The following is an 18,354-nucleotide window of genomic DNA, read 5'->3' as shown; positions in this document are numbered from 1 at the left end:
TTTGATGCTTCGAAAAGTCGGACGAAGACTTCTCCGACATCCAGTTAATATAATAATACGTTTATCTCGAAATATAACGTCATTGTATTGTTATTCGTTATGACAAAATATATATCGTCATTAATATCATTTGATTATATCTCGTCATTATATTATTATAACAAAATGTACGTAGATACGTCATGTAAAAATGTCAAACGTAATAATTTATATTTCGCGATAAAGAGATTTATTGACAAAGTCGAAAATATGTCGGTGGATTTTACAAATATTTTACTCGGTACGCTTGATATAATCGTGTCTCGTAAGTACTCTGGTATCCGATAAAAAAAGAAAAATTCGCATCGAGAATGCAACGTCCACGCGCGAATGTTGGGATACACACATTCGTGGTCTTTCGATCATTAGCCAATTCGCGGCTCTTGTTATGCACCACGACATTGGCGACATCAGAAACTGCATAGAGCGCGGCCGAATTACAAAGTGGCGATTGGATAATGCAACGTTGCTGCGCGTCTTGCGCGATGCAGGCGGCAAAACCGAGCCACGGGATCAACCCTGTTACTATGCTAACAAAGCAATATACATATCGATGAGGTTATCGATGTGTTCTACCTTCGAGAGAAATTGCCGGGGCCGTCGCCGCCGCAACCTACGCTTGCTGGTGCACTATGCCACGAATAACGCATAGCACGCCCATCAATATGATTAGGCTGGAGACTCTGATTGCCTTCTACCTGTCACTGCGTCTCGAAATCGCCTAACGCTGCTCAAAGCGCCTCGACGCACCCTTGAGAGATGCGTGCAAGCGTGAGCAATGGCACGTCGGAGTAACACGAAGTTATTACATTAATATACGGAATTTCAAATTCTGTCTTATCACACATTACTATAGAAATCATTTTCTCTTAAAAATTAACACGTCGTTAGATGATTTGACGGGGTCAATTTTTAAGTACATTGTAAAAAATTACATATAAAATTACAATTTTTACACATATTATTTATATAATTTTTCATCTTTTTTACAGTAGATAATAGTATGGAAAAATATATATTTGTATAAATTTATGTATCAGATTTTATTTAATATTTATTAAGACGTAAAGACAATTTTAAAAAATTGAACAGCATTCCTAATTTTTTTAACTGAGAGAAAGGTGGTATTTATGTAATTATATAATAAAATAAATATGGTAAGGAGCTTTATTTTTAAAGTTATTAATTATTATTCTTCTATTTCACAATTATTAGGTGTATGACTTTGTTCATTCGGTTTTCGTATAGATGGCTTTAGCGGTAAGTGGTGATCGAAATAAATAGATCATAGACGTCACGCAATAAACTTGGGAATCTGTCAACATAATTCAAAAAGAAACATTAGTCGATTTGTGTCTGCATCATAAAGTTATTCTCGATTGAAAATGTCAGTTTACGAGCGAAAGTTTGCTCCCTCTGACTATCACTTGTTTCGATCAATGGCACACGACCTGGCTGACCAGCACTTCCGGTCTTATGAAGAAGTAAAAAATTCGTGGATCGCCTCAAAAGATGACCAGTTTTTTCGACGCGGGATTCGTATGCTGCCCGAAAGATGGGAAAAAGTAGTGGCCAGCGATGGACAATACTTTGAATCATAAATGTATAACCAGTTTTTTACAATAAAGCCTCGAATTTCGGAAAAAAACCGTATGAGCAAAGTCATACTCCTTATAGTAAAGGTAATTATGTTTGCAGTTCAACCATAAATATATATAGCTGACATCGAAGATGACTATAAGTTATAATTAAATTATGATAATTACAATCATTTTTTTCTTTCAAAATACTCTCGCGGAAGCGAGACACCACGAATATCTACGAATTTCTGTTCGTTCTTCTCATATTCCCGCATCGCCTCTGTTCTCCACATATTCAGTGCCAGAAATAGATAAATTTAATTTGACACGTGTGCGCTTCTCCTTAAAGTACTTCGGCGCACGTGCGAAGGGCCTATAGTGTTACAAGTGGGAATTGCGCAACATGTCACACTGACGTAAGCGGACACTTATTTCTACTTCGACTTACACCTAAAATATATGTGCATATTTCCAAGCGACTTATATTTTAATTATTCTTCCTTTCCTTTCTCTCTCGCTTTCGCTTTTATAAGTTACATCGTTATATGTAATATAAAAAAAATTGATAAAAGTGCCTAAACTATAAATACAAAAATACAATATAATGGATAACGTTAGATAGCTGCAGGCGTTAAAAAGTTTTATGACGCTTGTTACGGTAGTGCGATCGGAAATGACGCAATTGATTTTCGCGTCCAAATTCATTTGCATGCACAATTTGATCGTTAGTACTTGATTGTCCGTGAAAAATAAAATAAAGTTTCCCATATGTACGCCAATAAAATGTTGATACAAAAATAAATAATATAACAAATGCATTTAACAAACTGTTAGCGAATGTAAGTAAATTTGTAAAGATAGAAGAATGCCTGCGACAGATATTGTACGATAATATTTTCCGTCTTGCATGCTATTAATATAATTTTTTTACCCCCATTCTTATAAAGTTTTGTAAGCCTTGTTTACTTTCGTGCCGATTTAACGTCGTTTTTGTTTTGTAATATTTTGTGAAGCACGTTGTATCAAAAGCATAATAAAGTAAAAACTTGTAAATAGTGATTCTACAATATCGTTGATTATGTACGTAAATTTGTGTGAAAAAGAAACTTTCAGTATGATAATGCAAACAATGTCACTGTAAATCATTCGTCTCGGTATTTTCGTGGCCTTATATTTATGCATCCTCTTATTCATTTTTATTTGGCATAACTTCATTTTTCTCTTTCTTCTTCTTTCTCTGTCTCTTTTTTCTCTCCATTCTAATTAATACTCGCATGAGAAAAAAAGAAATCATAAGCGGCAGTGTAAACGTATAATTACGCTTGTAGCATACATTTAAAAGGGTAATTAAAATCACTGGTTGGCATTTATTCAGCGACTTAATTAAAGCCACCGTGACTTACTTCACCGCTGTATGTTATTACTTGTGCGTAATCAAAATTTAGAAACATAAGCTACATTTATTTGTATAAAGAGAAATTCGAGACTTTTCTTAGACGGTTTCTTTCTTATGTAAAAAGAAAATCCTCTGATATATATACATATACAGTTTCCAATAAAATCTTAATACGCACTTATAATACATGCAAAAAAAGTGTCACACTTGTAAAAAATACCTCTATTTTGCTAAGCTTTCAGGATGGAGATTTAAAATATCTAATTTAAAAAATATATTTTTTTTTATTTTAAGACAATTAGAAAAAGATTCAAAATTTACCTATATACATGTATATACATGTATATGTATATATATATATATATATATATATATATATATATGTATATATTCATTGGTTATCCCGAAAATGAGTTAAAAAATGAGTCTCACTCATGGCTTACATAAGATGATGGCCCATTTTGAAGTTTGACCGTCAGCAGCGCTCCTTTAAATCAGATTCTGGTTTAGGGTCAGAGTTGAAAATCGGCCGGCGAAATAGTCGAGGCCACGCGTGCTCGCTCGTTCCATCGAGGGTTCCGTCGCGCGCGAGCGGTGCACGTGTCGTGGATCGACAGTTTTATGAATGGGGACCACACGTGGTTCAAACGCTGCCCCGATACGCAGCATACCGCTTCCGCGAGGCAGTTAGGTGAATAAAGAAAAAAGAGAGAGAAAGAAGCCGAGAGTCTCGAGCGGGAGGAGAAAAAGGAGAGGAGCCGACATTGATGGGAAAGGGCGGGCGAGAGAGAGGTACGAACGGGGACGAGGCGGAAGAAGAATAAGAAGAAAACGAATGGCGGGAGGTGGAGAAAGAAGAAGAAAAAGCGGTAGAACTCGGTCGTCTACCCCGTAATTTATAACTGGAAACTCGGAACTACGGCGCGACCTAAGGCGATATGTCGATTTCACCCAGGGGAATCTTCCTCCCTCAACTCGCGCGCAGTTTGCCGAAGGTCATTCGACCTTCGACCGGAATCGATGCTCGCTTTGGTGATTCGTTTCTCCGTCTGTCTATTCTTTTTCTTTCCACTTCGCGCCGCCTTATGTTCGCGCGATGTGCCGTTTGCCGGCGGTTTCCGGCCGACCATTTCTTATATTTACAACAGATTCCCCAAATCGGCTTTTCAATCCAAACGCTTTTTTTTCCCCTGATATCTTTGACATTACCGTTATTACCATTAAAACAATGAATTTCTTTTTTTCATAGAAGTGATTTAATTCTGTTTTTCTATTGTAAACGATAGAAAGAAAGAGCTTTCACATTTATTAAACGAAATATCTTTCATGAGATGGATCAGTCATTTTTGGAATATTTGAAAAATTTTTTGATGGACTACGATCAATTCTGCACCCCCCAACGTGTATTTTATTTCGAAACGGTAGACGTACACACGTCAGTTATCGTTTTAATTCGGTTACAGCATGGACTAGGGTGATATGTTGATTTCACCCAGGGGAATCTATTTCGATTGTCGAAGGTTATTCGACATTTCGTTGCTGATACGATCTGATTCACCCTTTTTTTTAATTTGCACATTCTTTAATGAGCTTTATTGATCGAGAAAATTTGAATTTTTCCTATCCCATCATCAAACGAAAAACAATGTCCCAAGAGCAATCGAATGTCATCAAGTTCTCGTGTTCCTCACAACTGAAGAGTACTCTCTTTTCGAATCGTAAAAGGAAGAATTTTTAATTAAAAATAAAAAAAATAAAAAAAAAATAGCTCGCGCGATTCAAATAATGACGACGATGAACGTGTAATCCTACAACTGTTCACAGTAATCCTCCTCCGATTACAGAATATTTGTCACATTAAGTTACATGGCGCTTTTACTTTCCTGCATATGCGTCGATGATAACTTCCGTGATACTCGGTGTAACTACGTAACGACGCATAATTTTGAAAGTTTAACGGTGCAGCGTATATTCCTATTTTGCCGTGAATTTCCTTGGAACGCCGGGATAGCATTAATCTTACTTGAAAATAGTTCTGCATTCCGGGTTTCGCACTACAATGCGTAACTCGAAACTCGTGCGGCATGTGCATTAATGTTTCAGTAGAATACTGAGAAATTAAGTACTCATCTGCCGTTATCGATCCCGCTGATACACTTATCATTGCACTTTCAAGTGACGTTGTTAAAAAGCGTATAGCTGCACGGTAAACAGTAAACAATCGGTTATTGATAAAAGCTTTATTCTCGTGACGCTGTTAACAGCTATCGGCAAAGTATTAAATTTTCATAGACAAGTTGTATAAAAATCGTAAGTTGAAATTGATGAAATCTTAAATATTTAAATATACGAAGACTGATAATGATTTTTATTTCAAAAAATTTGTCTTGCAACACGCAATCTATTAAAATATTAATATCGAAATTAGCTTAATAACGTCTCTCCATTTTCTTTCTTTTTTATCAATAGAACAACAGAATATAGATCGTAAGAGCAATACAAAATAATTCAGTTTTAGCTAACGCTAAAACAAACAATCATTGTTGTTTCTTTTAGCGTTAAATCTTACATGTATTTATTATATCATTAACATTCTCGTCGTAATCTCTTTGCGGTCAATTGATATGTGCAAGCGAACCTTCATATAACACATTACATATTTGGCAACGTGAATAATTAGAATGAAAAAAAAAAATAATTATTCAACTATTTAGAAGAGCTCGGAAAAAATATATCAGGGCAACGTCGTAAATTAATGTAACACAGTTGGCGAACAGGCGGCAAAGGGAAGTCGGTAGAGGATGCACATTGTGAACGCGAAAGGCATTACTTCGGTACATACCGCGCGCTATTAGTTCGGTATACTTTGGTACATACCTCCCCGGAACACGGTGAAAGAATTCTTCGGTATGCCGCGGTACGTGCCGAAGCATACCGGTCTAATAGTTTGTGTTACATATACTGGCGGACCGGCGGCGGTGGTGGCGGCGGCGGCGACGGCGACGGCGTGCTCTATACTTGAAGCACGCGCCCCCCAAGAAACTCGTTTCGTCGAATAACACAAAATTCTGCCAGCGAGCGAGAATTAATATTGACATAAATTAAATTCCCTCAGAGCCTGATCGCGCGCGAGCTTCCCGAGCGTACCCGCATTCCCGAATCCATTTTTCAAATTCACGTACAGCGCCGGCCTCGACGACGTCGCGATTTAAAACACGAAACCCCTTTCCCCAGCTTACGAGAGAGAACTGGAGGTAGAGATAGAGATCAAATGAGAGAGAGAGAGAGAGAGAGAGAGAGAGAGAGAGAGAGAAAGGGTAGAGATTGATCTATCATTTCGAAAGTAAATCTTATCTTTATTCTCCACACGACGTAATATGATTGCAATAATTCCTCGTTTGAGAAGATAGTGATGTGAATTCAGGTCAAAAATTACTGTCCCTTAATTGAGGCTTCGTTAGTTTCAGTGCGAGAATTTTAAATCATGCAAAAAGCCAAATGACTTCCACGGAAATAACACTTGAAATAAGTTATATGTCATATCTATTCCTGTAAATTTAATCTATGATTGTCAGATTATTCAATTAATTAAATATCCATTTACGGATATTCATTCAATGAACAAAATCTACGATCTTATTATCTCACACATTTTGACATTCTAATATCTACTCCATATCTATTCTATTTATCAAATATATTTGCGTACATTCCAAAGAAGCTCACCAGCATTCGTGGATTGGATCTTCAACGCGTAAAGGAAAGTCACAGTCGGCTTCTCCTCACGGCCGACTGCTCGCGTGGCGATGACTCTTTTATGTAAATCACGTAAATGTCGTCGCAGGAGAGCCATCGGCGCCGCGTTAACATTACGCAAAAGTTCCCTATCGTCGTCGTCGTCGAGAAGCGCTTCCGATTTCGAAAACGTCAAAGGACGCGACCGAGCGCAGTGCGGACGCGAGGTTATTATTTGGCTCGTAAATTTTTATTGCGCACGCAGGGCTTTTTTACGAGGGTCATTACGTCGTTGCCACGTAAGGCTGTGCCAGCCACTCCTCAGAGCGACCCTTATTTCGTTTTTTTTTTCTTTTTTTTTTCCTTTTTTTACCTCTCTCGGTCACTCTCCTACCTCCTTTTTCCTCCTCTTGCTCCTCCTACTTCTATCCGCTCCCTTTTTCTCTTTCTGTGGCACAGATTTACATACAGAGACAAGGACCTACCAGGCACACTCGTGAGAGATGTGGGGCTCGAGTTTCTGATGCCCTTTCCCTGCTCCCTTTGTCAAAGGCCAACCTTTTGTGCACGGTTTTTCGTGGAAAATCGAGTTAAACGATAGTCAAAGCAATATATCCTGATATTATTCCTCCGTGGGATTATGATGTCTGCAGAGCGTCCACTTATGAGTTTCCTGACGGCACGGCGCATAGGGAATTGCGATAGAACTTGAACATTTCTTACGGAACTCTTGCTAAATCACATCATAATTATACTCGTTTAATTTGGCGAAGCTCTCGTAGTATTTAATACTAATTACGTGATTATTTCTTCTCTTTACATAATGAGATGTATTATTCATATTGATGTAATATTACATATTATTGTACATTATTGTCTAATATACATGCGCAATTAATTTGATATTACAACGCACAGATTTAATAAGTCCGTACTATCGATACATCTCGCGCAATTTTCCTCAAAAAGACACCCTCGATCCCAACTCGAGTAAAAAATCCGACCGAATTTTTTACACGGCTCTAATTGTAAGAAACTTTTATACGTTATATGTTACATCCATCTTCCAAAAGATACGCGAATATTGTCGCGATTCTTCCATTGTACTCCGCGTCTTGAATGAACCTCGACGCCCACTCTCGCGTCCATTAACGAGCGCGCACAGCTTGGCTCTCGAATCACGCTCGTTTCTCGCTCTCGGGACTGAAAGGTGCTGGTGTGCGGTTTTCTGACCGGATCGTCCCCGAAGGAGACGCCTTTACCGCCATACGATCGCCCCGTCCGCAATACACATACATACACACGTACACACATTGCACATAGATCCCGAGATCGACGTGGGGAAAAAGCTCTCGCGTAGGCGGAGGACGAAATCGTCCGTGAAACGAGTCTTCTCGCGAGCGGGCAGGCGGGCGCGACAACCGGGGCGAGAAAGGATTTTCGATAATCCCAGGACTGAGCGAAGGATGAGCGAAAGAGCGAAGGGCGCGGATCGCGCGAACGGAGGAATAGTCGCCGCCGCGGTTTGCCTGACCTCACCTAACTTAATGCCGGGATCTCTCGGGTCTCTCCGTTGATATTTTTTCTTTTCTTTTCTTTCCTTTTTTTTTGTCCTTCGAGACTTTTGGTGCAACAATGAAATACTTTGGCCGGGTGCTGGCCGCAATGGAGAGGAGGAACGAGGAGATGCGCATATATAGGGGCGAACGAGGAGGAGAAATCGGTGGAGAGACAAAGGGATGAGAGGAGTACAGGGGGAGTGACAGAGAGAGAAAGAGGAGAGAGAGACCAGTGGTGGTTTTTCGTTATCGACATTTTCCACGGCGCGTCAGGGTGTGCGTGAGAGTACGTGCGTGAGCTTCTCTCGTTGCCCCTTTCGTTCGTGTGCACATGCCTGGGTGTGTATGTGTGCGAGATGTATAGAGTATATGTGTGTGCGCGCGCGCTCGCGTAGGTGGCCGAGACACGGGTGTGGGTGGGAATTTGTGTGTGCGTGTGCGCGTATACGTCGACGGGTTAGCTCGCTTGCACGCGCTGTGTGTATATGGGTGTGTGGGTGTGTAAGCTACGTGTACGTGCATGCGCGCGCGTGCGTGTGTATGTATGTGTGTGTGTAGAGTTTTCTGGAGGTTTCCCCTAGCAACGAGCAGCAGCACCAGCACCAGCCACAGCCCGGCTTAGGGGTAGCTACGAACCCCACGCGAAACGCGTACGCTTGCCGTTGCCACCACGATCGGCTGGTTCCCTCGGTATCCTCGGTATCCTCGGTATCCTCGGTACCGTGATCGAGAATCGGGGGAAAAACGTTTGTTAGTTTGTTTCTGGTCCCTCGGTATCCTTCCCCTATGTTGAGGAAAAGTTCCCGGATGTTAGTCGAGCACGTTGAAATATTCACGCGACTTCACCGAAGATACGATTGACTCGAAGGTCGGCATTGCATATTGACCCCGCTGACGTATGCCACCTCGATTGACACGTACCAAGAATAGATCCATGTATTAACTATAATAGTAATTTAATTAGGAATAATTTAAATAGAGTAAAAACGCACGCGGCTAAAATACAACTGAAATGTCGTTAATGTAAAAATATGGAAAGAAAATTGCAAGCTAACATATAACGAATGATTTATTTCGTTCTTTAACTGCTGTGAATAACTTAATAGGATATTTCTAGAAAAAAAATGACGTTTAAGGAATTTCCAATAGAAACAAACCTTGAATGTAAGTTTAATAAAAAAACCAAAATAAAAAAAAAATAAAAAAAAATAAAAAAAAATCCAACAAGAAAAGATTTTTTAAAATGAAAAATATACGACGATAAAAATTCTTTTGATTATTTCATACAACATAGTTTTTCTCTTGAAACGTTTGATTTAAAAAAAACCTATACAGGCGATGGTATAGAAAGCTCCTGTGACACAGTTAGAATTTAAAAAACGGTTTAGATTTCGTGAGAGATAAGCGCGAGAAAGAAGCGCAAAATGAAATTTGAGTTTTCTTCTTATCCGCTTTCGTCAAGTCGCGGGTTTAATCTTTTTACGTGCACGCTAGTAGACTCCTCTAGCAGGGATTAAGATCGACGTGAATTAGATTGTGCACTGTCCTTCGTCGTTTCCGCGGATAACGCTGCTCTCGCAGTAATGCATTTATGGCACAGGGCAGCAGGGCAGGGCGCGAAAGCGTGTAACGGCATTTTGTAGTAATATCGTTGTTACGATTGACGGGCCTGGCAAGTACTTTATTGAAATCGTGCAGTCGTTAACGAGTCGGACTATCTCGGTACGTTGACGTGATTCAAGAGAGAGAATCGCGCATTGACGCGCGCGGATTTATATTTGCGTCGCGATTTTAATCGTTCACGTCAACGCGACGATATTGTCCGCGAAGAATCCCGGATAACGATTGACGATGACAGGAGGGGAGAGTCTCTCTCGCCGTTGCATTGAAAAACGCGACTGTCTCTTTCGACGACTAATGTTGCGATAAATAAACGTTGCACTGCTGAATTCCGATACTGTGGCCGCTCGAGAATGCGGCTGTCGAGTCTGAAAAGTTACAAAACGACCCCGCCAGAAAATGTCGACCGTCCTTGATTATTATTACGGTGATCCTTCCGAATGGCGTATATCATATATGGCAACAAAAGAAAAAAAAATAACGTTATCCAAGAGCGTCTATTACCTCGCTTAACCTTATATCGTCCTCATTACTTTTAGTAGTAGTACTTTGCTCGATTGTAACGAGACTCCTGCGAAAGATCCGATAAAATTTCAGCTCAGAAAAAGTCGCGAAGCTTTACTTTCGACGACCAAGTTATTATCCTAAACGCCTCTTTTTTTTTCGCGCGAATTAAATGACTCTCACATGCGAAAGCTCGAATATACGAGATATCCGTCCGAGCCTAAGCCAACTAAAAGCGAGCAGCGCGCCGACGTTTCCTCTATGCGAAAATCCGTACTCGCGCGTTTCTACAGAGAGAGGTAAAAAAGAGAGAGAGAGAGGTAGTCGCGAAAGTAGAATCTCGCCGGCCGAAAGCCCGTCAGAAATCAAGTTTCCCGGCATAGGCGGGACTTTGTTTTCAAACATATTCCGTTCCTGCGATGGGGTAAAAAGCACCACAGGGGCTCCGATTTCACGAGGAAACCCCGTGCTGAATCCGGCGCGGGCGCCGAGGGCTGCTCACGCGTACGCACACGGCCAGAAACGCGGCGCATCACGCGCGTTGCCGCTGGTAACTCAATCCGAGGAGTTTCGGCGAAAAGTGTTGTATTACTGGTGTGCTATTTCTCTGATCCCAGATCATCTTCATTCGCGCGGAATTTCGAAACGGCGCAAAATTCGCAGCCCCCAGCCCATGGCACCATCGATCCAGCCCGCGCTCAGTTCGGACGCGCACGGTGGTTCTCGCGCGTGCAGAACGCGAATGGCTCTCCTCTTTAACGCCGAAATTCCTCGCCCAAACTTTTTTTTCCATAAACCTTACTAACGCGTTACGTCGTTATCTTGTGCAATTACGATAGATATTCGTCATTGGAAAAGATGTTACGCTCTCACGTGTCTTAATTAAAATACAATTTTCTTAGAAGAGTAGTCTAGTTAGAGTTTAATAGAGTTTAGTGCATCCCGCGTCTTAAATCCAGATTACCAAAGTTACTAAATGACCGCTGTTTCCCTGAATTTAGTGTTGAGCATCTGGTCTCGGAAGTACAAATACTAACTTTGAAATTTAATACAAGTTATTACTATATTGATCAATCGATAGGTTCTCCTCGTGATTCGAGCGTGCAAAAGGACTTTCAAGATGAGCGATTCACAGTACGGATGCATGGAAAGGTCTCGAAACGTAGCTCGAAGCCTTCGCTACGAGAGAGCGTTGGAAAGAGCAAGATAGAACGAGAAAGAGAGGGATTCACGAGAGAGAAACGTGCTCTCTCTCTCTCTCTCTCTCTCTCTCCATTCCTCCTGCCCTCGTCTCCCTTCACTCCACCCCCGCCAATAGCCCTAGTCGTTTCCAGCAAGTACTTCTATGTACCAACCATCTCCTACACGCTACCCTTATATACGTTGTATATTTACCTCCGCGGCATGTACGCGCGCGAGCGCACGTCTGCCTATGTACATACGTATGTACGTATGTACGTATGTACGTATGTACGTATGTATGTACACCGGGGCCCGCGCGGTACATAGGTCCGAGCGCCACATAAAAAGCACATGGGGCAGGTATAGCTCCGGCTGAAAATTATTCCGAGTATTTTCGAATTAGCGCGTCGGAAGCGGAGGAAACGCGCCGTTCGGTCGGACGCGCGGCGAGCAAGGTTTGCACGCGTTGCGAAATGCACTTTTCGCAACGAGGCGCCGCGATGCAACGTCGTTCCTTGAACGCGCCCGAAACGGCTCTTCTCTTCTCATCTCCGAGCACTGAAATTCCACAGCGACGCGTTGTTGGCGACTGTACCGGCTTCCTCTCTCTTTCTCTCTCTCTCTCTCTCTCTCTCTCGCTCGCTCGCTCGCTCGCTCGCTCGCTCTCCCGCAGTATCGCACATATATAACGTTTTCGAGCAGCTCCGGAGAATTTTCGGAGTCGCCATTGTTGCCAGAGTAGGTGGGCCGCGAGGCGGAATTATTCGCAGCAAGCGTGTTCGAGCGAGTTCACGAACGAACGAGTAACTAAGGTGGCTCGATTTTTAAATTGCAAAAGCGCGCCGTCCACACATTTCAGATTCTGTTACGCGGAAAAATAAGAGAGAGTCGCGGCACCAAACGTGCGATTCAGAATAGCATTTTGCATTTTGCCGACGCAAATTAAGATAGCCATTTGCATCTCGATTAAAATGATGATTTCCTTTCCTTATATTATCCTTATAACGTCGCGAATCTAAAGAAATCCGCGATCCGATTTTCTAATTAAATTCGAGTCAGCATAAGATTCGTTAACATTCGTATCGTAAGTATAAATACGTGAATATAGTGTCTATAATGACTTTTGCATTAATCTCGATATTCATCGCCGCCATCAATTTCCTGCGTCGATGCGTTATTCGATTTGACCGCGAATTGAATCGCCGATTATCGATCGTAATCGACTAATGAATAATGCCAATGACACTGACGCTCGATGGATTTAATATTGTAGTTTGATTTATCAAACACCTCTAAATAAATCTCTTTAATAGCTAAAAAGAGTATATAAAATAATATTCAATAAAAATAATAACGATACAGTATCATTTTATCAGTCAATTTATATTGCAAATTTATATTGTTTAAATAACGACTTGCAGTACAGCTATGTACATTGCACGGTTATACCTTACATAAGGTAGACCTGGTAGACCGATCTGCAGTCATAAAATTCTGTGACTACGCCATGGTAGTTGCCGGCTCGACTGTACGTCGAGGCTGGCGGTATCTTTTATCTCCTTTCAACTTGTGCGACCTTAGGAACCGCCATAGTCGGCTGCAGGAACAGTCCGAGAAGCAAGCGTGACAAATTACAATTATCAAAATGAACGTCACCTTCGGACCAGCGTCGTTGTCCGTTTTAAAAAAATGACCTTCCCAACTTTTCTTTGGGTACAATTTTCTAATTTCAATTTTTGCCTATTCCGTTTATTATAGATTCGTTTTTCATTTCCTGCATTAAACTGCACACTATAACTTTCTGTCTCGCTTTCACCAAATATCGGACACGTACCTATTTCACTTTTAAGTTCCAAAAGTGTACACTAATTTAGCTACAGGAAACAAACAGATCTTATACGTGTATGTCGTAAAAAAAAAAAAAAAAAAAAAAAAACTACTTTATGGAGCGCATCGTTCTTTCGCGTTACAACCATGTTCTCAAACATGTTCGAACAAGCTGCTTTCTCTCAGAATTTCTGAGTGACGTGCGTATGTACGTCGCTCCGACGTGATGATGCTCACTGGGATATAAGTTGCGTGAAGTTCCGCGGAAATCTTTCGTCCTAACCATCCCCGTCGCTCTACCGTAGAACGCTCGAGAAACCCTTGCTACGAGGCGGCATGATGAAATCGTACGACGCGGAAAGTATCCTGGATGCGCGCAAGATTCGGTGAATATCACGAGTAGGAAATATTCTCGTATGTAGTAGCTAGGTGAAAAAATTTCGAGAAGCGTTCCCGCTGGATTCAAGTCTATTTTATGTAACTGAAAAACTCTGATAGAATACGCGGAGTGTCTTGCAACCGGATTTTAATAGCGAATTCCGGATATTAAAGCTAAAATTCCTAACGATAGAGATAAAAGTACTAAATGTTGGGATGGCGATAATTTTCGGTTTACAAGCTATCATAGCGGCTCCAATGACATCCCATAGAGTTCGCGTGTTCACGCAATTACGCGTACACGCGTACCGATCTGTTATCTATTATTGATTATCAGGTATTGATTATCGAAGATGGTAACCTACATTCAATCGTTTTCTTAAAGTGTTCTTTTCTCGTATGCGCTTATAAGCTTACAACTGTGACTAAATTATCGCCAAACGCAATTACGTATGATAAAATTTTATATATTTGACTGCGTGTGAAAATCTATATTTCTTACAGAGAGAAACATCTCAGTTTTTTTAATACAAACATAGATATTGTTTTATGTTTCAAACGATATAAAGTCAAATTATTAATAAATGAATGGGCTATGATATAAATCAGATATTATTATAAATAAAAACAATTAATCCTAATCGGTATTTGATCTAAAATTTCCTCAACTGATATTCGTGGATCCAGTATATTTTAAATTAATGTATCTTTGCTTAAAGTTAACGTAATTGAATGTTTTTTTATACCAATTAAGGTTAATAATTATTAACAAGTTTACGATTAAATGGATTAATTGTTATGTAACTGTTAAAATATTATTTTATTTATTTTGCACAAATTTTTGTTGCAATCCTCAAGAAATATAAGCATCGTGAAATTTAAATAAAAGCTTTGCTACTAAAAAATATATGCACTAAAAAATATTTTATTTGTAATTTTATTCTTTCCTGTATTTCCTACATTTTCATTATCCGAGTAAATATCTAAAAAAAATTAGTCATTTATAATATTCTTAATATTAAAAAATTCCAAGGTAACGTTATCTAATTAATATCTTCGTAATGTTCTTAAATGTGTCATTTGAAAATCTCGTTTATCTAGAAGTTTAATAAAAAATGAAAAAGCATGGTAAAAGCTTTATCAGGCAAATCACTCCATTATCTATCACTTTTCATCAAACTTACTCTACCAGTGAAATATTATTTTATTCTGGCACTTAAATAAATAATAACATGGTATGTTCAAATATTTATATTGATCCGTCTTAACCCATCCATGATATAACGGATCTATGAAAAATCTAATATTTACCTTTAATATTCTTACTCTCTCGATTCAATACTACGAATACGTCTATCGCATTTTTTTTTCATAGATTTGTTAGATCTGTTTGATTTCACAGATATATTATATATATCATTACCTCGACATAAAGTAAACAATATTTCACCACTCACCGACTGACATGCAGCGTCGAAGTTGGACTGGCGTTGAACCACGTTCTGTAACATACAAACGTAAACGAATTATAGCAGCGCACACAAACAAAACAATCGGCACTAACTGCAAGACAATTGTCACGCGCGCGAAATCAAATTCATAAATGATCGATTTCGGTGACAATACTTGAAATGACAAAAAAATTACTCACTTTGCGGTTGCTCCAACATCGTCCGACATCTCCCTTTCTCTCTCTCTCTCTCTCTCTCTCTCTCTCTCCTCTTTCTCTAAGATTTCCTTCAATTCCTTCTCAAGCTTTCTCATCCTCATCGCATTCGCAACATCACTCACGAAAGTACAGCTAATTACGAGCACGTGGCGCTTTGTATACGATATTCCCTACTTCACCGTGATATTCATAATGGAGGCACGAACGATCGACGTCAAATTCGACACCAACCAATCGATGGATAACGTAAGGTCAATTTATGGCCGAGTTTATTAATTGAATCACGCTACGACTCGTAACCGATGCCTTCTATGGCGTCACTGTGACGGTAACAGTCCGTTAAACAGTCCCGCCAACTTGGTATAACGTGAGTCAAGTTAACGGCGTCCAAATGTACCGGACGCCGACGAAACGTACCGGAAATGTACAATCGAGACTCGATGTCCGAAGATGCATTTCGGACGTGAGAACTTTGAAACACGAACACACGATGAATAAATCGGTAGATCTTCCATTGCTTTCCCGACGCCCTCAACGCTTTCATATTCCGTTTCGAACTGTTGTTCCACTACGTGTTTCGAACAAGCAGATCGTGCGAAATGCCTGTTACGGCGCGACGGAAGAGCGACACGAAGAAAGTACGCGTGAACAGGAACTGCGATCAACTTGATATCCAGCAACGTCGAATTTCCGCGTCCTGATTGATAGATATCGCGACATGAGATTAATTTGCGCCCGAATTTACTGACTAAATCACGTCGCGACTCGGAGTCAATGTGTTCTATGCGACGTTCCGTTGAAATAGCAACCTATCTTGAAAAGGTACCGTGCTATCGCGTAAATTAAATTAACGAAAATGTACAATTTACGTCGATATTCATAGTTGATTCTCATATCGATCGATAAAATCGTCTCAAGTACAGTTCGCGCAATTAGTGCCTTCCAACTCTGTTTTAGCATTGCGTGTTTTCTCGGTTATTTTCACGTTCATGGCCGTAGTCGAAGTTGCCGGAAATATGCGAGTTTCTTCAATCTCTATAGTCTCCGGTCCTATATACTTATAGTATAACTGGAGCATTCATACGAGAGAAGTTGAAAACTTGATAGAAAGAGAGAAAAATAGTCGTGGAGTAGTTCTCTTCTTTCCTAGCAGTGCGATTGGTGGCTATAAATTTTTATATCGACTAAGGCCATAAACGTGAAGATCGAGAAGATAAACGCTACGACTCACCAATAGACGGATGTCATAGGATTGAAAGGCGCAATTAATTGCGCGAGCTATACAATTTTAAGATGTAAATATAATCAGAGGGCTGCATTAGTATCTTAAGACATTACTTATAATTACTTAAGACAGTTTTAAAATAAGAACGGACTGTGAATGTTTTAATGTATCGTGTACGCGCGACATATTTTAGCCACGAGAAGCCTCGCGAGATGCACGTACAAATAACTAACAAATAACGTACCAATAAATACTCGTTAAATCACGCCTTTCCGTTACTTTTTTCCGATGCTCTTGTATCGCTTCGAGGCTTCTGTGCACTTACTATGACAAATAAACCTCGCGCCAGATACTTTATACTACGGAACAACTGCAAAATATCGTATTGTAAATAATAGGCCTGTTCTTTTTAGTTCAACTTCTTGCACGTTTCATTCTTTAGATCTGTTTCCGTTGTGGTTGAACTTTGGCATACACCTTTGTGATACAACTTAAAGAAATAAATATGAAATAAATATATATTCGATATTTGGTGAGAGCAAGAAAGAGAAAGTTCTAGTGAAGGAACAAAAAATCGACCTTATTTCTTTTCACATTGGAGAGTTCATCTAAAGAGAATAGATCTATTGTAATATTGTACGAATCGCGCGTCGAAGGAGAATTACACGGAGTTACATGCCGCGTTGACCGAAGCAAGTCTCGCCATGCGAATGTAAACAAGGCAAAAACAACGACCGACTCTGGGTTGCCCGACACTTTGTATACACACCAATCGCGTCGTTACCATTCGAAATTCGACGTGAAATAATCTCACACATTTTACCTGTCGGCTTGAGGCTCGTCGCGAGAATACCGAGGATATACGTGCGTGCGTGCGTGCGTGTGTTTTTACGTGTGTCCTATCAATGCACATACACGTTACTACGCGTATGTGATATAGCGTGCGATCGTACGAAAAACAAGTGTCGAAAGCGCGATACAAAAATCAGTCTATCGCCACCGTTGAAAGATATCGTAGCAAAATACGTCGCGGGTGCCAAATTGATAGCGAGCGGTTATTCGCGCGCGACAAGAATGCATTCGGAAGCTCTTGTCGCGACCGCGTTTCGAGAGATAATAACACCGCGACGCAATGAGACACGCGCCTCCGTCGCCTACGCACTTGAGCCACGCCAACGACACAAAGGTAATGACGTAAACACAACGCCGTGCTCCGGCAATAGTCTTGCTAAAGTTGCGAGAGTGGAAGCACCGAGTGTGTTATCGCAGACGAAATATTTGGCGCGTTAAAAAGTAAATCGAATATTCTGTTCCTCGCGTATACGAAGTGAAATAGATGTACAATCTTGTAAACTAACGTTTATCCGATAAATAAAATGTATCTTCGCTTTTATTGAGAAAGTATTTATAAATTATTGTTTATATTGTTAGTCGGAGTTGAAGAGGAATGATATCGATAAATCCAGAATTATAATTTTACAGAAAATAAAGATCGACATATAATGTGACAATTTAATCTTGTCCTCGTAGTTTATTAAACTCGCACGATTTGAAATGTAAGAAATTGGATAAGAAGAATTACTAATAAATCAGATTCTGGATATAAATATCTTTCCGATTGAAACGAAAATAGAAACCTC

At 40.2% G+C, this 18,354-nt stretch overlaps 2 protein-coding genes across 4 annotated transcripts in view; one reads left to right on the top strand and one right to left on the bottom strand.

Moving 5' to 3' along the window:
• The window catches only part of Tdg (Thymine DNA glycosylase), a 121,661-nt gene that overhangs the window by 43,174 nt on the left and 60,133 nt on the right, over nt 1–18,354 (top strand). The window lies entirely within an intron of this gene.
• Nucleotides 1–18,354, bottom strand: part of Dnmt3 (DNA methyltransferase 3) — a 134,330-nt gene that overhangs the window by 64,166 nt on the left and 51,810 nt on the right. For all 3 annotated transcript variants that reach the window (XM_087407403.1, XM_087407404.1, XM_011069216.2), the window contains exon 3: nt 15,278–15,322. In XM_087407403.1, coding sequence (XP_087263529.1) covers nt 15,278–15,322 — 45 coding nt within the window. The remainder of the gene's footprint in view (nt 1–15,277; nt 15,323–18,354) is intronic.

Source organism: Acromyrmex echinatior, chromosome 6, assembly GCF_024713525.1.
Source record: "Acromyrmex echinatior isolate Ae372 chromosome 6, ASM2471352v2, whole genome shotgun sequence".
Lineage (NCBI taxonomy): Eukaryota > Metazoa > Arthropoda > Insecta > Hymenoptera > Formicidae > Acromyrmex > Acromyrmex echinatior.
The sequence above is the reverse complement of the archived record's forward strand: the minus strand, read 5'-3'. Positions and strand labels throughout refer to the sequence as shown.